General features: G+C 38.2%; 2 protein-coding genes across 2 annotated transcripts; both read right to left on the bottom strand.

The window, feature by feature from the left end:
* Positions 1-864: 864 nt before the first annotated feature.
* Positions 865-8,989, bottom strand: LOC140938622 (uncharacterized). Its single transcript, XM_073388121.1, has 6 exons — positions 8,848-8,989; positions 7,324-7,478; positions 5,299-5,394; positions 4,661-4,786; positions 2,932-2,987; positions 865-1,129 (listed from the first exon to the last, which is right to left on the bottom strand). The coding sequence occupies exons 2-6, from the start codon at positions 7,448-7,450 to the stop codon at positions 1,046-1,048; spliced, it is 489 nt and encodes a 162-aa protein (XP_073244222.1). The 5' UTR covers positions 7,451-7,478; positions 8,848-8,989; the 3' UTR covers positions 865-1,045.
* Positions 8,990-10,814: 1,825 nt separating this feature from the next.
* LOC140938223 (uncharacterized) lies at positions 10,815-18,650 on the bottom strand. The gene is made up of 5 exons (XM_073387736.1): positions 18,642-18,650; positions 17,882-18,026; positions 16,768-16,893; positions 13,859-13,914; positions 10,815-11,815 (listed from the first exon to the last, which is right to left on the bottom strand). The coding sequence occupies exons 1-5, from the start codon at positions 18,648-18,650 to the stop codon at positions 11,729-11,731; spliced, it is 423 nt and encodes a 140-aa protein (XP_073243837.1). The 3' UTR covers positions 10,815-11,728.
* Between the last annotated feature and the right edge of the window lie 1,241 nt (positions 18,651-19,891).

Genomic DNA, 19,891 nt, shown 5'->3' with positions numbered 1-19,891 from the left:
TTTCTCTTCTGTCACATTAATTTGTTTCTTCCTTCACGTTAATTAGTTACCTATCTTACTTTTTTTTATTATTATTTAAATTTAGTTACTACTCATGTTAACGGTCACTTCTGAAGACGTATGTTGAAGCATACGAAACGTCAAGTTCGATAATGTAAAAGTCAGTTATACAATGCGTTTGTTATTTCTGATGTTTGTAACCGCAGTTTGTGTGTTATTCCTTTTAAGGCCTAAGGTCAACTGATTTATCACACAATCACATCAGTATGTAGGTCGAGCGCGGCCGGCGGTTGCTAAGTAAGACGATTAAGGGCTAATTCCGTGCTTGCGACTTGGTGTCAACACCGTGTAAGGTCAGTAAGGTGTGATGTAAGAGGTTCTGTTCTTCCCTCCCCCCACTTGATCCAACCGGCTTGTGGTGGTTCCCGGGAAAGCGAATCAATAGCGTTACACTTACCGTGCGGGGGTGAGTAAGTAATAAAAATTAACAAAAACACACACACACACGCACACCCAGACTCATCGTCTGCCATTTCTTACGCAGAGCTACCGAATTCCAAGTAGGACAAAACAGCTGCCGTCCACTTGTTAAAAGACTTCATTTTATTCATCAAAGGAGCGCAAGTCCATACTTAAAGAAATAGTGCAAAACAAGCAAAATACATTAAATGATGTTTGGGAAACGACATTTTTGTACTTTTATTCAGTTCAACGGGGTTTCAATTAAACAATTAGTCTTTACTTCGCCCTAAATGGTTAGTCTAGTTGAATTACATACATTGAGATAAAAAAATTATTAGATTTGGAAGTTTTGACAAACTCTTTCGCTTTTAACGGGGAAAATCCCTATTTCCTATGATATTAAACCCTGCTATTTTGTCCCTATTTGTTTTACCATAGAGTTCGTAACTAAGTAGATCTAGAGATGCTCGCTTGTGAGAGTGTTCCCCGGCCTTAAGAGAGCCCCTACCACATCGCATTTGCAGATCTGCCTGTCTGACTATTATTGTGAACTACTGTTATCCAATGGATGAAGACTTCCTTGTCATGTGATCGTGATCAACGCTTCAAAACAGAAAAACGCGATGTGCTCCTCATTGAAGAGTTTTACTTTTGCTCTCGCCGTCATCTGAAATATCAGACAAGTAAACACAGTGACACAAATAATTAAAAATGATAAGCAGTGGACTTGTGCTTGAAAGAGGCAGGTCGCAGCAGAATCCAGAGCAGAACTGAGTGTAACTTTAACCTAGCTTATCTAAAAACAAACTCTGTCAAAAGGGCTATGTCACGAGGATAAGGTAAATTCTTTACTGGAGTCATTCACTTTATTGCGTTTTCCATCCCGTGAGGTTAGGGGGGGGGGGGGGTGGGGGGGTACTCCCTATGATCGCCTATACGGGAAGGCTCCGCCCGCCCTAGAGGGGTTCTATTGTTGTTGATTGATTTCTATTTAAAAGACAGTGCATTTACAGCAATTATAAGGGATGCAAAGTTTTAGGGGTATCATTTGTCAATAGAAGGTATACGAAAGGAAAAACTGTTTGAATGCAGAGGTCCACGCAACACGTGGATGTAACTGATTGGTTCCTCTTGAAAATTCAAATAAGTGGTTAATAATTAACTACAATTATAAATGTTAAATAGAATAATATAAAGGTAAATGATTATGCATTAAAAATAGAAATAAAAAACAGTTCAATGTTCATTCCTTCGGTTACGACCGTCTGGTAACAGGGTTTTGCCTCCATCTATGAGGTATGCTTCTCTTGCCTTACGGCGTGACATGCTGAGGGTGGGTTGCAATTCAAGCAGAATAAGTTCCATGTCTGCGATCGAGTGGCCAGGTTGATTAAAGTGAGAAGGGACTGCGGCTGTGGCGGTTGCGTGGAGTGGATTGTTTGTTGCTTGTCTATGTTCTTTAACCTTTTAAGTCCCAATAGTGACCAAGATCAATTTTCTCCTAACAATATCCGTACACTGTCAAAAGATACGTTGTGAGAATGAATAAAATGATCACCGAAGAGAAAATGCCTTGATCTATTATCAAATTCTCTCAACTCATTCTTTAAGGAAATGTATGTAGATCAGTTTGGCGAATTTGTATGTTGATACTGGGGCTTAAAGGGTTAAAGTGTTCACGAAGTGTGCGTTTAGTTTCACCTATATATTGCCTTTAGCATCTTTTACATTGGATCATATATGTTAGGTTTGTTGAGTCACAAGTAATGTGATGTTTAATTTGTCTCGTTTCTCCTGTGTTGTTGAAAGTGAGGTGAGGCAGCCATGTCTGGAGTTGCAACTAACGGAATGTGCTGGCAGGGGGCTTGGATGTGTTGTCGATGTTGGCGAGTTTCGTACGAACGAGTATGTCACGAAGGTTTGGCGAACGGCCGAAAGCGACGGCAGGTTGTTTTATACAAAAGGGGTACCTTTTTCGTGAAAAATGATATATAAAAGGATGCCCATGCATTAACCATGGGAAAACATCATATAAGGGGTTGGACCTCGGGGCGGAGCCTCCCCGTATAAACATTTGTTGAGTAGCCCCCCTGGGTTTTCCATACACGAAATGCTCCTGTAGAGCTGTAAAAAATATATCAAACAAACTTCATCAGTGCGCACTGAACCATAATAAATTGTTTGGTGATTTTTGCAGGCAGATTAAATCTTCAAAAAGTGGGCCCAAGTTTTTCAAGTTTCAATCCATGTCGGGAGCCTGCATGTCCATCCTTGACTGAATCCTTTGCCGAGCAGACGAGAGGTCTGTCGAAGTATATAGTCTCAAATAACAAAACTGCACCAAAATCTTTGGAATTCACAGAATGTTATTGATAAAGTTTTAGCATTTTTAAAAAGATTCATAGCAAACAGCGTGATATAGTGTCTTTAAGTAGTTGCTGATGGAAAAGAAAATAGGGCTATATTTACCTTGAAACCAGGTGGGAAAGCTCTCATTATATCGGTATACTTGTAGACATACTTTTCTACCCAAGGACAAACAAAGAAAAATAATAATAATAATAATAATAATAATAATAATAATAACAATAATAATAATAATAATAATAATAATAATAATAATAATTTTATTCAACTTTAAAAATATGTACATAATTTACAGAAATATTTGAAGTAAGAATTAAGCACTATATAACATTAAGAATTATATGAATCATAAAAATACAATCACTGTGTCAGTAACGATTTCCCAAATACATTCCTTGCTGCTCAGATGCGATCAATAACTCTTGCAGGCGGTCCAGAGTTTTAAATTAAGTCATTACAAAAAGGAATCATCCATCTCTGATATTAAAAAAAAAAACAAGTTAAAAAGAATAAAATCTCGTATTCCTAAATTCCTATTTCTTTTGAAAAAGGTTCTTAAAAAAAGTTTTATAGTAATAATAATAATAATAGTAATAAACGTAGTTAAATCACACTGGGGGAAAATCACCTCAATTCGGGTTTATTTACAATAACTTTGTTGGCTCTAACGTTTTCTTTACCAAAATATTGAGCCAATCAATTTGGCGTATATTTTGATGTCAAAATGTTAAAATGTGAAGTCATAAAAAAATTGCTGACGTCATTCATACGTAAATTTCAAATTTTAGAATCTTTGTATTTTTATATCAATTTTAAAAGAACTATTTACAGGGAGTTGAAAGATGAACAAAATTTTCTAATATCTTACATATGAACTAAATTAAATTCGTACATAAATTCGTCATAAATTCGTACCACAAAAAACGCTGTACCCCCTCCGTTGAATAAATCTAAATTTAAGCATTTTATTGTCGCGTCACCATTGTGATTTAATTTTAACATAACACATCTTTATTGTCGAAAGCTAAAGAACAAAAAATTTTAAAAAAGAAAATTCCCAACTAAACAAAAACCAAGAAAGCAGATTTGTGACGTCATTAAAAGGTAACGTGATTATTTTCGTTTTGCCTCAATTTGCGCGTTTTGCGTCAAAAAACGAAAATCTAAAACGATACGATTTTTAGCAACTATAAAAGATTTATGTTACCGGAAAATCAGCTTATTTTGCGAAAAAGTGTAAAAAGTAAACCAAAGGGTTCGATTTTAAGGAAAAATTTATGGTTCCCGGAGATGCAATAAGATATATTTTAAATCCCATAACTCGACTCCCACTTGCCGAAGCGAGAAACGGTTTTACTTCCAATCTAATTCTCTTTCAGATTATATAAGTTTGATGTTGAAATTAAAAAAATTATTTAACCCAATTTGGTGACGTCAGCCCTTGTGATGTCATAATTTGACTTTTTGGGTCAAACAAAAACCTAAAATTACCTGGTCAAAAATCGAAGGCTCTGACCTATACTAACATGTATGGACGACTTTTTGTTAGTTTAAGGCTGAACATCCCTTTTGGCTTTTTCCCATGATTGTGCTTTTCGGATATTCGTTTTTATATAACGTTCTTAATATTCTTTATATAAAACGTTCATCTTAATAAGTATTTAATTGCTTCAGTCATCCAAATCCCTCCCCCGTTTCAGTTAGGAAATTTTACCAGGTTTGATAAGGTCCATCCATTAGAAGTGATTTAATCTTTGCATTTAAAGGGTTTATGCTCACGGAGTATTTATGAGTTTTGTTTTGATTATTTGAGTTATTGTTTTATACTTACCACCTGCCGCTAAGGTGCATAAGTTCAAATTCTGGCGACACATGTCATCCCTCCCCCTTGCTAGTATTCGACCGTCGGGTTCTGACAACAATATGTACTCTGATGTCACGGCAAAAATGTCTTCAGCTTTTGAATAGATATTGAACAGTTAGAGAACAGTGTTCGTTACAGTGTTTGAAAGTGTGCGTCTGATCATGATAGAGTCCTCCAAGGTTATTTCTTATAACTTTTGACATTGACCAGTCAGCAAAAATTCTTCGACAACACTGGAAAGCCTTAAAATCAGTTAATCTGTCATTTTGATAAACGTTTGTTTGTTATGGGGAATGGGGGTGGGGGGGGGGGGGGGGATGGATAAACTTTCCTCTCATCACACAACATCGTCTGAAAAATTTCGCGACTTTTTCAGGACCCCACCCAAGTCCCGATATTTTTTCAAAGTTGGATCCAAGTTTACTAATTGATTTTTTACAGAGCTTAGTTAACTGGTCCTTTTCAAAAACTGAGAAAAAAAAAAACAAAAAAACACGGAAGTGTATAAAGCTGTCATTTGAATAAACCACTTTTTTTTGTATATGTTCTAGGTAGGACAATCAAGAGAAGTAACAACTCATCAATGAGATCAACTAAGGTCTTACCTGGGGTGAATGCAATAGTGAGGTTGAATAGTGCGTTAGATGGTATGAATGGCCGAGGAGAAAGTTTGATTTCTGTGTTGCTTGGATTACTGGGCCCTAGAAAAGAGCACGGATTTTATGAAGTCTACAAGCATTGTTAAGGAAATTGGTGCAAAACTTCATCTCATGCAAGAGTCTCTTTCCAGAAGTACAAAATAGGTGAGTCATTCTCAAAAATGGCTTTGAAAACCCAACACGTAAAACATTCCATCAGCTTTTAAATGTTGTCAGTTGTTGAAAGACAGTAAAATCAAATCCCTCATTTTTGATTTTGGACCATTTTTTGCCGATGATGTAATGATGACAGATTATAGAAAAAAATTATTTATACACAAGGAGGACTGGCAATGAAGATCGTGGATGTAATATGAATGGTATAAGTTGCCATCTTCCAAAGATTGCCCCAAGAATCCAAACGTTTGGTTTTTAAACTTAAATGACCTGGCCCCAGTATAGTCGAAGGGAAGATCAAAAGCCGGGCTTGCAATGCTATTGCTATCTGATTCCAGTAGTCGACATAGTGGAATTAAGTTAGCAATATTGAAGTGAAGGTCAGAATTGTATTAGATCTTCACTTGCTCCTCTTGAATTTTAAAACAAAACTTAAACTTTTAAGACAATGGTAATTATCAGGTAATTATAGTTTTGATGATTTTTGGAAAGTCCAGTCGTATATCTCTAGGGGCTTTAACGACAAATCAGTAGTGTTTTAGAATTTAAAAATTTAATGGGATATTTGCTTGGAAATATGATTTTATGCCTTCTTTACGAATAGTGATATTTATTCTTAGTGTGTGTAACGCTTAAGGAAGTTGGCGTGACAACATTCGGGTTGCAAAACATAGGTCAAGGATGGTGCATTTGATCTTACTCCCAATGGGGCCATTGTGTGACTCCTCTTGATGTGCGACTTTATGTAGTTAAGAAGTATTACTAGTAAAGATACAAGTGGATGCACACGCGATCTTAACTACTGACAAGATAGCCCAGAAAAAAAATACATTAAATCAGTCATTATTTTATTCTATCTTCTTCCTTTTTTAGGCAAGGGGGAGGGGGAGGGGAAACTGTTTTGACAACTTTTGCATTACGTTGCCTGCGTCGCAGACGTTCCTAAACCTTCTGTATGGAGCATCTGCGAATTAGTGCACAATATCGTGTTCGAATCCCGCAGAGTCGCAAGGACATATGTCGCCGTTTTTGATTGGCTAGTTTCTTACGCAGTTTGTGATTAGGTCCGATTCGAATTAGGAGTTGAAAAGCCAAACACGACTAATAGCTCGTGACGGAGATTGAGCTCGAGATATGATGAAACGTGGCCTTATACTTAGAGTCCGCTTTTTCTTGCTCTCGTTTTGCGTAGTTTTATTTTTGGCCGTGAACATCAGGATTTCCTGATTTGTTTCGACGCTAGAACTGTCGGCTAGATTGCAGAATACGCGGCAGAGCATCTGCAGCGATTGGAAGACGCTGGAAAACCAGTCGGCAAATTTACAAGCAAATTCTGGCCTTGAAGGAATTCTTTCTCTTAACGCAGGCTAGCATTAAGTAGCCAGGTATGAATTTTAGCTGTAGGTGAACAGGGTAGAGTGAGGTGGGAGATTGCGGGAAGATATCTTACTGAGGCATTTAACATTTAACAAATGCTCTCGCCAGCTGTTATGTTATTCTTTTTTAATTCAGTTAGATGCATACGCGTATTTATGAGGTGTTCTGCAATCCCGTACCCTAATGGAGCCATGGGTACAAGTCAGTTTCAATAAACCAGGTTTTGCTGACTTTCAAACTGAGCTTACTTACACTTTAACCTCAAGGTTAAAAAAGTTTGGTTAACCGGGGTGTTCCCGGTAATCCTGGCAGGCTTGGTTATGTAGTCAACGGACAAGAGAGACCAGGCTCTTTACATTAACCAGTCACCAATTTTTATTGAAAATATAAACGCCTGTGGTTTGTTTGGTTCGCCTGGTTTGCTATGATTAGTCTTACCACAGAGTTTGAAATCCTTAATTTCCAGTCCTCCGCGCGAGTCCTTGATTGCTGTGACTCTCATTATAGCACAAAACAGCAGGAGGAGGTAAGAAAGTAGATGAGCGTTGCTTGAATTCATAATCATGATTTCAACTTGACACCAATTGTAAAGCCTGCAGAAATGATTGATTATCATCAAAATATAATTGAAAACGACAACAACAACGGCAACAAAAACACACACAAAAGCCTGCAGCTGTTGAGCTAGTACATTGTTATGATTAATCATCGGCCATTAATTAAGCCATTAGCATCGTCGTAGTTGCACCACTGTGATCATCAATATCATCAAGATCGACTTACATCATCATCGTCATCATGATCATCATCTCAATCGACTTCATGGCCATCGACATCATCATTGTGATATAAATAGACATAGAGATTATTGCCCGCTTAAGTGCCTATATGGTATGGTGCAATAATGTTGGTACATCGTTTTCCTCCATCAAATGCATGGGTTACCCAAGAAATGTTGATGCAACACTACTATGCGTTCAAGGTCCCGTTTATATATGGAGAAAAGTTATCCCGAGTAGAACCGCCGCGGTTTACATGTCGAAATCAAAAACAAAAAGTTGGCTCGGCTAGAAGGCTAACTCGCTTAGCCGGGTCACCCTTTTGTGATGGTAGAGTCACACTCCTAGCAGGGCCAACGTTTCTCCATATAAACACTTTGGCTCGCCCAGCCGGGTCACCTCGGTCACGTCGAGCCCAGAGAATGCGCGAGCGCTTAAGCGAGCACTGGTTTACGCAATCAGAGCGATCGCTGTTAGCTAGAGCAAAGGGGTAGACTTCCTTCTCATACGTATAAACACTCTCCAAAGTTGACTTGGCTGGGCCGGAGGGTCACCTTTCTTTCCGGGACAGGTTTTCTTCATATAAGCGGGGCCTAAGATCCAGTAAATCAAATGGATCATAATTTTCCCACTCTATGGATCAGTTCTAGAACTAATGTTTAATACAGTCAACACTCTCCTTTAAAACGCCTTAATGTTTCGTCGGATTAACGATTTGTCTATCCGGCATCAACAGGAATTCTGGTAAATGTAAATATATCACACCCTTATTGAACGCGAATGTTGTCTACAATGCAAATCTTTCTCGCACGCCCCACTCTCACCGCGGACTCTTGCACGTAAGGGCATTAGATAGCTGTCCTGGGGATTTATGGTATGACGCCGGAAAATTGACTGTGTGGTCCGAAAGCTTTTCGTTTTCTTAAATGTAGGAGAGAAAAATGAGGTACATATAACTTAGAACTTACATTTTGAGTATTGAGAATAGCTAATTCAGTGTTGTATATATATTTTAGTCTTAAGTCTTTTTCTTAAATCTTAATGTGTATTGATCAGCTTACTATACTACTTCGTGATACTGTTGAGCATCAGACAACTCGAGGACCTCGTTTCGAACCGAGCGCAAAAACTACTTAGTCTTATGTTTTCAATTTGTTCTCCTTTAGAACCTCTTCAAGCATACCTTCAGCAGCCAGTTTGCACAGCAACTACAATGGTATTCACGATTTTCAGGTTGTACGTCAAATAAAAGGAGCAAAACTTACAGTTCTTCTTAACAGAGTGCACAAACCTGTCTTCGTATGAATAAGGTCCAATGCAAATTGATTCAAGTTTCGAACTTAAAAAATACTGTGGATGGTTAGAAAGCATTTATCTCTTTTTTTTCCCTTATCCTCTGGCCTAGGATCAGGAAGCAAGGTTAAAGAGTATCTAAAGGTTACGTTCTTTATTTGAGACCATGTCCACACGCCAGTCCGAACATCTTTAAAACCGCATATTTCTCACCCGGATTCGTGTGGAAGCAGCCTTAATTAAACCGCTCTGGAGAGCGGTTTCAAAACAATACAGTTTCGGTGTCCGGACTCACTAGTCGTGTCGGAAGACAGATTCGTTCAAAAAAGTATGCAGCGGTTTCAATATCCGGATTCGTATGGACGTAGCCTGATATACAGAAACTTCACTTCTTCACTCGAAATCCAAAACCGTTAAAAGTTAGCTAAGACCATCCCTTCTTTTTTTCGTTTTGCGTCGAATGCGTTTCCAGATGTTGGGTCGGTCGGTCGGATTGGAAAAAAAAATCCTAAAAAAAAAATTCACAAGAAGTCTCGGAATACGAGGCCCTGGTACCCCAGGATGACTTTAAAAGTGAATATTCACATAATTGGATTAACAAAATGCACAATATACTGTAAAAAACGTTCCTGTTTTTGTTCCTGTTTTTTTCTATGCTGTTACTATGCTCATTTTTCAGATTAAAAGAACTATTTTAAGTAAAAAATGGTTTAACTACGTCGTATTTTTTTTGTTTTGAAAATACCAAAAATTTGGGCCGGTTGGACGACGCTAAACGGAGGAAAAAAAGAGGATGGCCTAACAGCTTACTAGAGAGTTTAATAAAAAACGAACTGAAACTGGGAAAATTTACAGACAAGAAACTCGTGCTAATGAAAATGACGGAGGTAAAGGGACAACCATCCTTCACTACTCACAACACCATATATTATTTTACTATCTGATGCCAAGAAGAATAAGACTGGTGCCTTAGCACTGCAGCTCAGTTAGCTTAGCCGGTAAAGCACTTGATTGCAGAGTGGTGGGAGTCAAAAATTCGAGTTCCTTCCGAATTCAAGGTATTTAATAAAGGGAGAAATGAAAGTTTTCCCATTTTCATTGCAAACGGCTAGACCTTCGCGTGGCGCTGGTGACCACCTAGAAATGATGACATGGTAACGTGACCATATGGGAGACTTAAAAACAGTGTCCTCAATGTGAAAGGTTTGAACTCAGGAGTCATTTCAAAGTATAAGTAGGTTGAGTATGATCGTCCGGGTGAACATAGTCCTGAAAAGAACTGTATATACACCTAATTGAAGTAACGTTGTTCTAAATAATGAAAAAAGGAAAAAAGCCAAATAGGAATTAATGAGGATAATCAAGCCACATTCCCAGGGTGGATTCATTTGCAGCCGTCGCATTTCCCCGCTGGAATAGAATCCCCGCTATAAAACAATAGCAAATTCCAACAGGCAAATACGACATCTATGTGCGGATGCTGCAAATGAATTCATAAGGCTCATTAGCCTAACTAATTCCTATTTGGCTTTTTCCTTTTTCATTTTTTCCATGACAACGTTTTTGCAATTAGGTGTATATAATTATATATAACTTAATTGACCAATCAAGCCCCAGTTGTTCAAAAGGTGGATAACGCTATCCACTGGATAGTGCAATTGGTTTCCCTAACACTTATCCTTTTGATAGTGATTTATCCAGTGGGTAGCGCTATCCAACTTTTGAGAAACTGGGGCCAGGTCAATAACCAGAGTTTCATACCGTCAACTGACGTGATATAACTCACTTTGACTCTGAACGTGACTAACGCACAGGTTGTAGTAACGTCAGTCATTGTCAAAAACAACGGTCCCGTTCAGGTCTACGTTCACCCGAACGATCATACAGACCTACTTACGTAATGTCCTCAATATTAGTACCTTCGTGCTTAACACATTGACACTTAATAAGAGCAAGTATCTTTTAATCAGAAGGCGAGTAAACTAAGCCAGGTGAAGGAAAACTATATGCTAACAGGACTATTTACGGTTCCTCTGTTGCTGTGATATATAAGGAGATCATATGAGGGGAAAAGATAGAGGAGAGAGCTAATTGATCTAAAAGCTTAATCTCCCTAACAACCCCTATTCTCAAGGTTATTCCTCTAGATATTCTCAGTAAAATGACGTAGAATTCTGACTAAAAACTTCATATCTGTAGAATAGACACTTTATATACAGACAACTCCCGATAACTCGTACCTTCAAGGCAAATCGAAAAAAGTTCGTATTATTGGGAGTTCGAGTTATCGGGAGCTCGAAGTAAATAGCCGTAAGTAAGGAAAAAACCTTAATTGTAAAAATGTAATATGAAAATTGAACGATACTTCTAGATTATAAATCAGAATGTAGCGTAAAAAACATAGCTTAAATTGAGCATGCGTCTTATTGTTTTGAGCATTAAAGCTGTTTCACCTTTAGTTAGATTTGTGACAAATTGGATTGAAATATTTATTTTAACAACAAAGGTATTTTTTCGACATAGGAACACATGGACGCTTGAAAAAATTGAAGTTGCTATCATCTTGTGTTCAAATAGCTATATCTCGAAGTCTCAAATTGACGCTGAAATTAGATGTATTAAATGTCTCTGCGCGCCCATGTATTATTCTGTAATTAATACCAGCAAATCGAATAAAACCGAATCATCCATTTAACTAATTTGAACTTCAGGGTTCACGTTTATTTTAACTAGCTATTTTAAATTGTTACTTGATAACAGAGACGATCTCTTTAGCTACGTAACGTTGCCTCACATGAAGCGCAAAAAACCATCTTGTGTTCTTGGTTAAAGATTTTCAATTCTGCTCCAAAATTCACCTACAGTATGTAAAGAAAGAACAAAGACGGTCAGTATAAAAGGTTGGACGTGAGGGACGGTAATATATCAAGCAATGTAATGCTCCGACAGTGTGGACACTGGCGAAACAGACAGACGTCTCTCCTGGCGAAACATCCCCAGCGGCAAGGAGCTAGAAGAGCGTGACAAAGCTAAAAAGTAAGTTTTTCTTGACGTAAGTCAAACGAAAGAAACTTTAACTGGAACAACTCCAGTGGCCCTTTCTAGGAGAGCCACGTTCTCTTCCTTGCAGAATTGCCCTTTCCCCTTCCTTACAGTCTGTACGAGTGGGCGAACGGGTGTACGCTGACATCAAGATTCTGGCATCGATAGGTTTCCAATTTCTATAGCAATGGGAAATATTGCGCTGCTGTGGACCTGATGACCAGTTTCAAAATAGCAGTTATTTGCACCAGAACCATGCTGCGGTTTTTTTGCCGACCAATCAGGAGCACAGAAATTTTTGTCCAAATATTGAATCACAGAATAGACCAATCTCGAAATATAAAATTCACACTTAGCACCGAAGCTTGTGGGAATAAACTAAAGAGGCTCAACAATGATTAATACATTTCTTTTGCTTTATTCCCCAAACCTCGCTGTCGAATCTAAATTTTATAACATGTCGAAATTGGTCTATTGAAGGCATCCGTCTAATGACGGATTCTTAGAGTACATTCGTAACTCCATAGTTCACGCTGGGCATTTTTCAATTTGTTATACAAGATAATCAACAGACAAAAAAATTTACATTAACAAATCGTGGACCAGACGAGCGTGTTGTTATTTGCGTGCGCTAAGCTGCGTTTTGGAGTGTACAACTTTTAGCTGCTTTTGGAAAACTTACCTTAACAAAATATCTTCTTGCTCGATATATAAGTAGTTTCTCGTTTCAGTGTGCATGGTAAAACTTTTTATATTCTACATCTTGCGCTTCGTTCTCATCGCCGTACAAGGCTTTCATCGGCACTCGCCCGACAGTATTGCGCGCACGTATCAGTAACTCCATTTTGATTGCTTCACCAAAAAACACCAGCATTAGAACCCCGGGGGGGGGGGGGGGGGGGGGCACTTGGGTATTTTTTGGGTGGGTATATGCCGCCCGGGACTCCAAATTGGCACCCCGTTCTAAAAAAAGTTCCCCTAAAACTGATACCCCGTTCTAGAAATGGACCAATTTTTTATACCCCGTTCTAGAATTCGCCCTAAAACTGATACCCCGTTCTAGAAATGGGCCAATTTTTTATACTCCGTTCTAGAAAGTTTGTAAATTGAGTTTCCCTGTTTTTTAAAAAGATATTTCTTTATTTGTTCGACTTATACATCAAGTAAATGCTTCTTCATAATAAGCAACAATTTTAAGCAGAAGATAAAGTCGTGATCCACAATTTTTTATACCCCGTTTTAGAAAACGCCTCTGAAATGGATACCTCGTTTTAAATCAGGAGCTTCAAAATCACCACCCCGTTGGGCGGCACATACCCGTATAGGTAATGTATGGGAGTACCCCCCGGGATTGGAACAGAGTTATACGCTTCAGGGTTATATGGTTTTGTTTCCACTTAAAGCGTAGATTTGTGATTGGTACTGTTTTACGCCTTTTCTTGCGCAAAAATGCCGGCAACGTTTGGAAATTTTTGTTTTTAAACGGACGTACTTTTTACAACATATGACGTTACAACTCATATCCATTGCAGCCGACGATCAGTGCCAAGTTGCAAGGAATATTAACAGGCAGCTACGAAAGACAATGGATTCTCTCTCAAAACTGTTTTGAAAATCTTTTGGAGAATAACTGCCTCTTCCACAAGCAGCCGTGTACACGTACAAGGCGCAGTTTGCTTCAATATTACCCTTTTCAGTTGTATAATATGTCGACAAGAGTGTTGTCGACTGTTGTTTTAACGACGTGGGTGGGCAATTAGTCACCGAAAAATAGAAGATAACCCTCACCATAAACTCAAAAAGCAAAATAGTCTATGGTGGTGAAAAGTTAAGGTTTTTCTGTTGTAACATTATATTACCTTGAGACCCGCTGGAAATGTTCTCAGTATATCAGAATGCTTCAAAACAAACTTTTCTAAGAAATGGAAACAAGGATGAAAAATTACAAATTGCTAACAACAGTTAAAAAACTCACAATAAATAAAAAAAGCAACAACAGCAACATCCACTTCGTTTATACTTCTGTATACCATTACAGTCGAACCTCCCGTAAGCGACCACTCAAAATGCAAAGACTGAGTGGTCGCTTACTGGGGGTGGTCGTTTACAATCGAACCACCGGAGCCTTCTTCCGAAAAGAGGTCCTGAGAGACATTTCCTTTATGGAGGATAATTTATTGCATGCAATTTCTAAGTTACCACATGTCTAGTACATGTTGTCACTAAAGTTCGTCGTATATTCTGAGTAGCATAGTGCACCCCTACAGTGAACTTAGAAATCAGAGAATGCGTCAAGCGATCGCTTACAAGAGGTTAAAAACAATGGAAAATCTTTAACCGTCAGGCCCAAAAAGTGGTTGAGGTCGCTTACAGGAGGTAAGGCTTTGACTGGACTGGAGGTTCGACTGTATTTACCGCCTTTTAGCAAATCACTTTTTTCGTACATAATTGAATAGACTCTTCCACGTTTTTTTTTCAGTTTTCATTAAAGACTAGTTAGCAAATATGCATCAACACTGTTAGAAGGAGGGCCTTAAAGTTAAGAAACTTAACACGGCATCTTAACTAATTTCGGGGTACAAACATTAACCACAAGGGACTGTAAAGGACCGCAAACGAATATGCCGAAGAAGGTAGGATCTATAAAGACCTGATTAGCAAAAAATATTAATGTAGACATATTTAATTCTGCAAGCAGAATACTGCAATGCTGGTCGTAGTACGTGAAAATTAAGTCTGCAAGACATCAACACCACACCGAAAGAACTCAAAACTGAGCGGGATTGTAGCCATAGACAGCTGTTTCGCCCTCTTTGGTGTTCGTCAGTTTGCCGTAACAACCAGAGATCAGGCTCTGATGAAAAATATCCGCGCACTCTGATTTTAGCCCTGACCCAGAACTCTTTAGTAACACCCACAGAATCACGCCATACCACGTGTCTTCTGGGGGGCAAGAGTCCAAGTTTCAAGTTGATGTCAAAGAACTGGCCAAAACCAACCTATAAAGCATGGACAAAACCATGCAAGAATTACAGCATATCGGATCTATAAAAGATCTACGGCCCAAAAATTCATAAAGTACAAACATTAACCACAAGGGACTGCAAAGGAACGCAAACGAATATGGTTAATGTTTGTACTTTATGAAGTTTTGAGCTGTAGATCTTTTATATGTAATTTTTTCATGGTTTTGTCCCGGGGGGGCACTTTAGGAATTTCTGGGTGGGGATGTGCCGCTGGGACCCTGGAACCCTTAACCCATACCAGAGCCAGTTCAGCTAAATTTTGCTACCCTATACTAGAGTAAACTCCCCAAATACCCCCTATCCTAAAGTAGCTGTTTCCCTAGTCTAGATAAAATCTTCAACCAACTGATCAGTTTCCTGAAAAATGAAGCCCTATTCTACATCAACTTGACTCTTGCCCCCTAGAAGACACGTGGTATTGCGTGATTCTGTGGGTGTTATTAAAAAGTTCTGGGTCAGGGCTAAAATCAGGGTGCGCGGATAATTTTCTTGAGAGCCTGATCTCTGGTTGTTACGCCATACTGACGAACCCCAAAGATGGGGTAACAGCTGTCTATGGCTACAATCCCGCTCTGTTTTGAGTTCTTTCGGTGTGGTGTTGATGTCTTGCAGAGTTAATTTTCACGTAGTACGATCAGCATTACAGTATTTTGCTTGCAGAATTTAATATGTCTAATTTCGGGGCTTTCCCTTATGACGGATTTTTTTGCTAACTGGCCACAGGGTATAGTTGAAAAAAAAAAAGGAAAGAAAACAGTGGAAGGCGGTAGACGATATGATTCACGCACAACTCTTGAAACTTCCTATTGTCATTGATTATCAAAAAAAGTGTTCGAGTTGGCTGCACGGCTAGCATAATAAAACAAAAACAAAAACTACACATCAATAGGCCTTACCACGGTTTTGGACACCACGTGAGAAATTACAATGTTTATTTGTATCGGAATGTAATGTCGAATAATTTCCCTAAAACGGCTCTTCTGAAAAAAAAAAAAATGAATTGTAAACTGAAGCTTCACTCCTAACGATTTTACTGAAAAAATTTGAGGTCGTTACATGCAGCTACATGCGCTAGAAGCACTCAGTTTTTAAAATTTTCTATACATTTGCCTGTAAAAAGTTCCCGGGAAAAAGTGCAGACAAATATATGGAAAATCTAACGCAAGTGTCTGGAGAAATTTAACTGAGCACAGTAACGGCCCCCAAGATTTCATAGTAAAATCCTTTACTGTGTAGCTTTAGTTTACAATTCACATTTTTTTCAGAACAGCCGTTTTATGGAAATTATTCGACATTACATTCTCGGGCGGTTGCCTACTCCTCAAAACCGTGTTAAGGCTTGATAACTTAATGATTTGTCATGAATGATTTTGGTAGAATTTTGGTTTAACAAATGTAAAGTGCTTGTCAAAAACTCGGGTTTGATCACATGAAACGTGTACATGTATCTTTATTATTGTTATTATCATTACTTGATGTTAATGTTATGGGCGTTTTAAATGGTGCTTAAGAAGATTTCTTAAAATAGGACAAGTGGAATTCCTTTAGTCTATTTTTCTTCGGTTACAACCTTTCCATTTTCCACCGTTCATGTTTAGTATTGTGCATCTTATTTCCATCACAAACTAAAGAACAAAACACTCACATCTAATGACTTATCATCATCATCATCATCATCATTATTTGTTGACTAGTTTATTTATTTATATATTTTTTTTTTATTTAGTTAACCAGTTACTCACCACCCGCCGCTAAACTGCAGAAATTTTCATTCTGGCTGCAAACGTCCTCCGTCCCCCTTAAATACAATTGGCCGCTCGGTTCTATCCACACCTTGTACTCTGATGTCGCCGCAAAAATGGCTTCATCTTATAGAGGATAAAAAAACCAAAAATATAACAAAAAAATCATTAATTTATCTTTAAGTCGAATAATTGATCAGTTTGGGATGATTTAAGCAGTCAAATTATTTCTTAGTTTTTTTCATGGGACCAGAGGCAGATCCAGGAAATTCTTGATATGCCGGTTAATTTTTTTTCCTCAAAACTCTTTGACCAAGGAAATACTAGCCATATTTCCCGCCTTTCACGTTTTTTTCCTGTTAACAAAAATTTGAAAAATTTGAATAAGCTCAATTTTTAAAACTAAACTAGTGAGCACCACTCTGCGAACTGTTGCTGTAAAACTTGTTTATTCTCCTTACGCGTTTCGTCTAACTAACGTAGACTTCTTCAGGGAGTTTTACAATAAAATACTAAACGCCTGTATTTAAGCCATAATATGAGTAAAAATAATAATGGGCGCAAATATTGAAGAATAAACAAGTTTTACAGTAACAGTTCGCAGAGTGCTGCTCACTAGTTTAGTTTTAAAAATTTAAAAAATTTTTAAAAATTAAAAAAATAAATAAAAAATTGCGACCTTGCAGATTAATTCTCGGAAGATCTTAGGGATTGGTTGGGAAAACTGCAGTGAGCAAAAAAAATTAACAGTTGAACCCTAGCGAGAAAACATAAGAACTGGGTCATACAGCTAGGGGTCCAATTAAATTGGACATTTTGAACAGCTGCAAGGCTTCTCACAAGCTCGATTTTATGGTTGAGAGGCGAGATGTTGCACCACTTTCATTTTATAGCTGTCTTTGAGCGTAGGTCCAGGTTTATCAGTCACCTTACAATTATCAGCGGTGTCACGTTATCTGCACCTCTAAATGTCGGACACTTGTCTAAGAGGGAAGGGTTGGCCCCTTCGGTGTCCGTCGTAGGAAGAGTTGAGTGTAGTTCCTCACCTAATCACACATGTGTACTATTGCAGCGAGTCGTTAAAAGGAATAAAGCCAAGATAGTTTTAGCTTACCTGGAATAAATACAAGCGTTAAATTGAATCGTGTTCTGAATGGTATGAACGGCCAGGGAGACGCTTTGAACTCTACATTCTTTCGGTTTGTTGGGCCTGATAGAAGAAATATGATTTCAAAAACAGATTGAAAATGGTTTACTGACTTGAAGCCGATCAATTAAGAGTCAAGTGTAATTACGAAAATTACCTAACATTCCTTTCTTGTCGATCGAAACTTCAACCAGTCTACTGCTGTTAAGCTGTTGCCACTGTTGTTGATGCTTCTGCTACTTCTACTTCTGCTGCTCTTACTCTTTCACTGCTATTGCTTTCGACTGCTGCTACTGCTACTGCTACTACTACTACTACTACTACTACTACTACTACTACTACTACTACTACTACTACTACTACTACTACTACTACTGCTGCTGCTGCTGCTGCTGCTGCTGCTGCTGCTGCTGCTGCTGCTGCTGCTGCTGCTGCTACTACTACTACTACTGAGGACAATGAAGCATAAAAGATTTGTCGAGTATTCGAGGACTTATCAAATTATCTCAACGTTTCAGGACCTGGCGAGAGATGTATGGAATTCAAACTCTGGAATATGAATGTTAAAGTTATACAACTTGTGATTGGAGCCACAAGTAGCTGGCCGGTAACCGTACATTTTAATGATATTGGTTGGGCCACTAGAACCATGACATTAAGGAGTGCTCCCAGGATCATCAATATATAATCTTGAGGGCATGCTTAGAACTCTTTTGAAACTGGATACAACATGCATACTAGTCTATTTACAGGTATGATGTATAGCTTTGTCATTAAACTTTTATATAAGGGATCAATCTCTAGGCTTTGTACATAAATTTAAAACTACACTGTGTAATGAAAACTTGTTTCCTATTTTCCACTACTGTATAAACTCTTACCGCAGAGTTTACAACGTTTAAATTCCAACCCTGGAGTCAAGCCTTTGACACATGTGATGGCCCAGAAAATCATTTTGAGATTGACAAATGAAATTGTCTTTGTTGGAGTCTTTGACATGATGCTGACCACAAGACCTGCAGGAACAAGACATTGATACATGGAACATTGACATATTATGGAAGGTCATATGACGTTCCACAGACCTCGACAATATGCTACCCATCGACGTGAAAGAGGCATGGTCTATCTTTAGTTCTTTTCAATCACTTTGCAATAAGACGTTACCGAATGACCAAAAACAGTGCCTGTTTATCTCTTGCATCATCATTGTCATTGTCATATATTTCAGGAAAGATATTCTGTAAAATCCGCTGACTACCGCGTAACGAGGGAAACAGTTATTTTTGTTTTCCGAGAATTTCGGGAGGCAAAATTAACTGTCTGCTGAGGGAACAGTCTCTAAGTGATTTGTTGAAGAGTGGAAAATTTTGAAGCAGTAATGTTAAAAGATCTCATTCTCCTTTCCAAACAGTTAGGCATTTTATACAAATAGCCACATAGGCTTACGGTAACAGAGCACTGTTACCCTCTGACGCTATAGATTTTTGCAATGGTGTTTTTTGCAATGTTGCTCGCTCAGACATTTTGGCAGGAAACAGTTTCGATGTTAGATGTCATGTGACCGCGCAGTCTATAAAACAAATGCACTTATTCCATATATTACTTTTTCCTCATTTTGGCTGAAATATAAATAATCTCCTTTATCACAATCTTGTGTTACTATTTACAACCTGTCTTCTCGGTTAGCATTCTTGTCTTAAACAGGCCACAATGAACTATGTAAAGAAACTTGTTGTGTTTCCTTATTACTGTGGAAGTGCTTTAAGGAACATTAAAACACGGTGTGCACAGTAAATTATAAACCACGTGACATCCTTATCTCTTTCTGGACAGACCCAAATTTAAAGGTCAAGAACAAAGATTATGCTGCAGAGTACGTCAGTGAAATTTTAAGAAAATTGGGCACTTGTACTGGACTAAATGAACACCGAAAATAAGTGCACCTATTGTGTAGTGCCCAAACACGTTAAGGAA

Source organism: Porites lutea, chromosome 5, assembly GCF_958299795.1.
Source record: "Porites lutea chromosome 5, jaPorLute2.1, whole genome shotgun sequence".
Taxonomy (NCBI): Eukaryota; Metazoa; Cnidaria; class Anthozoa; order Scleractinia; family Poritidae; genus Porites; species Porites lutea.
The sequence above is the reverse complement of the archived record's forward strand: the minus strand, read 5'-3'. Positions and strand labels throughout refer to the sequence as shown.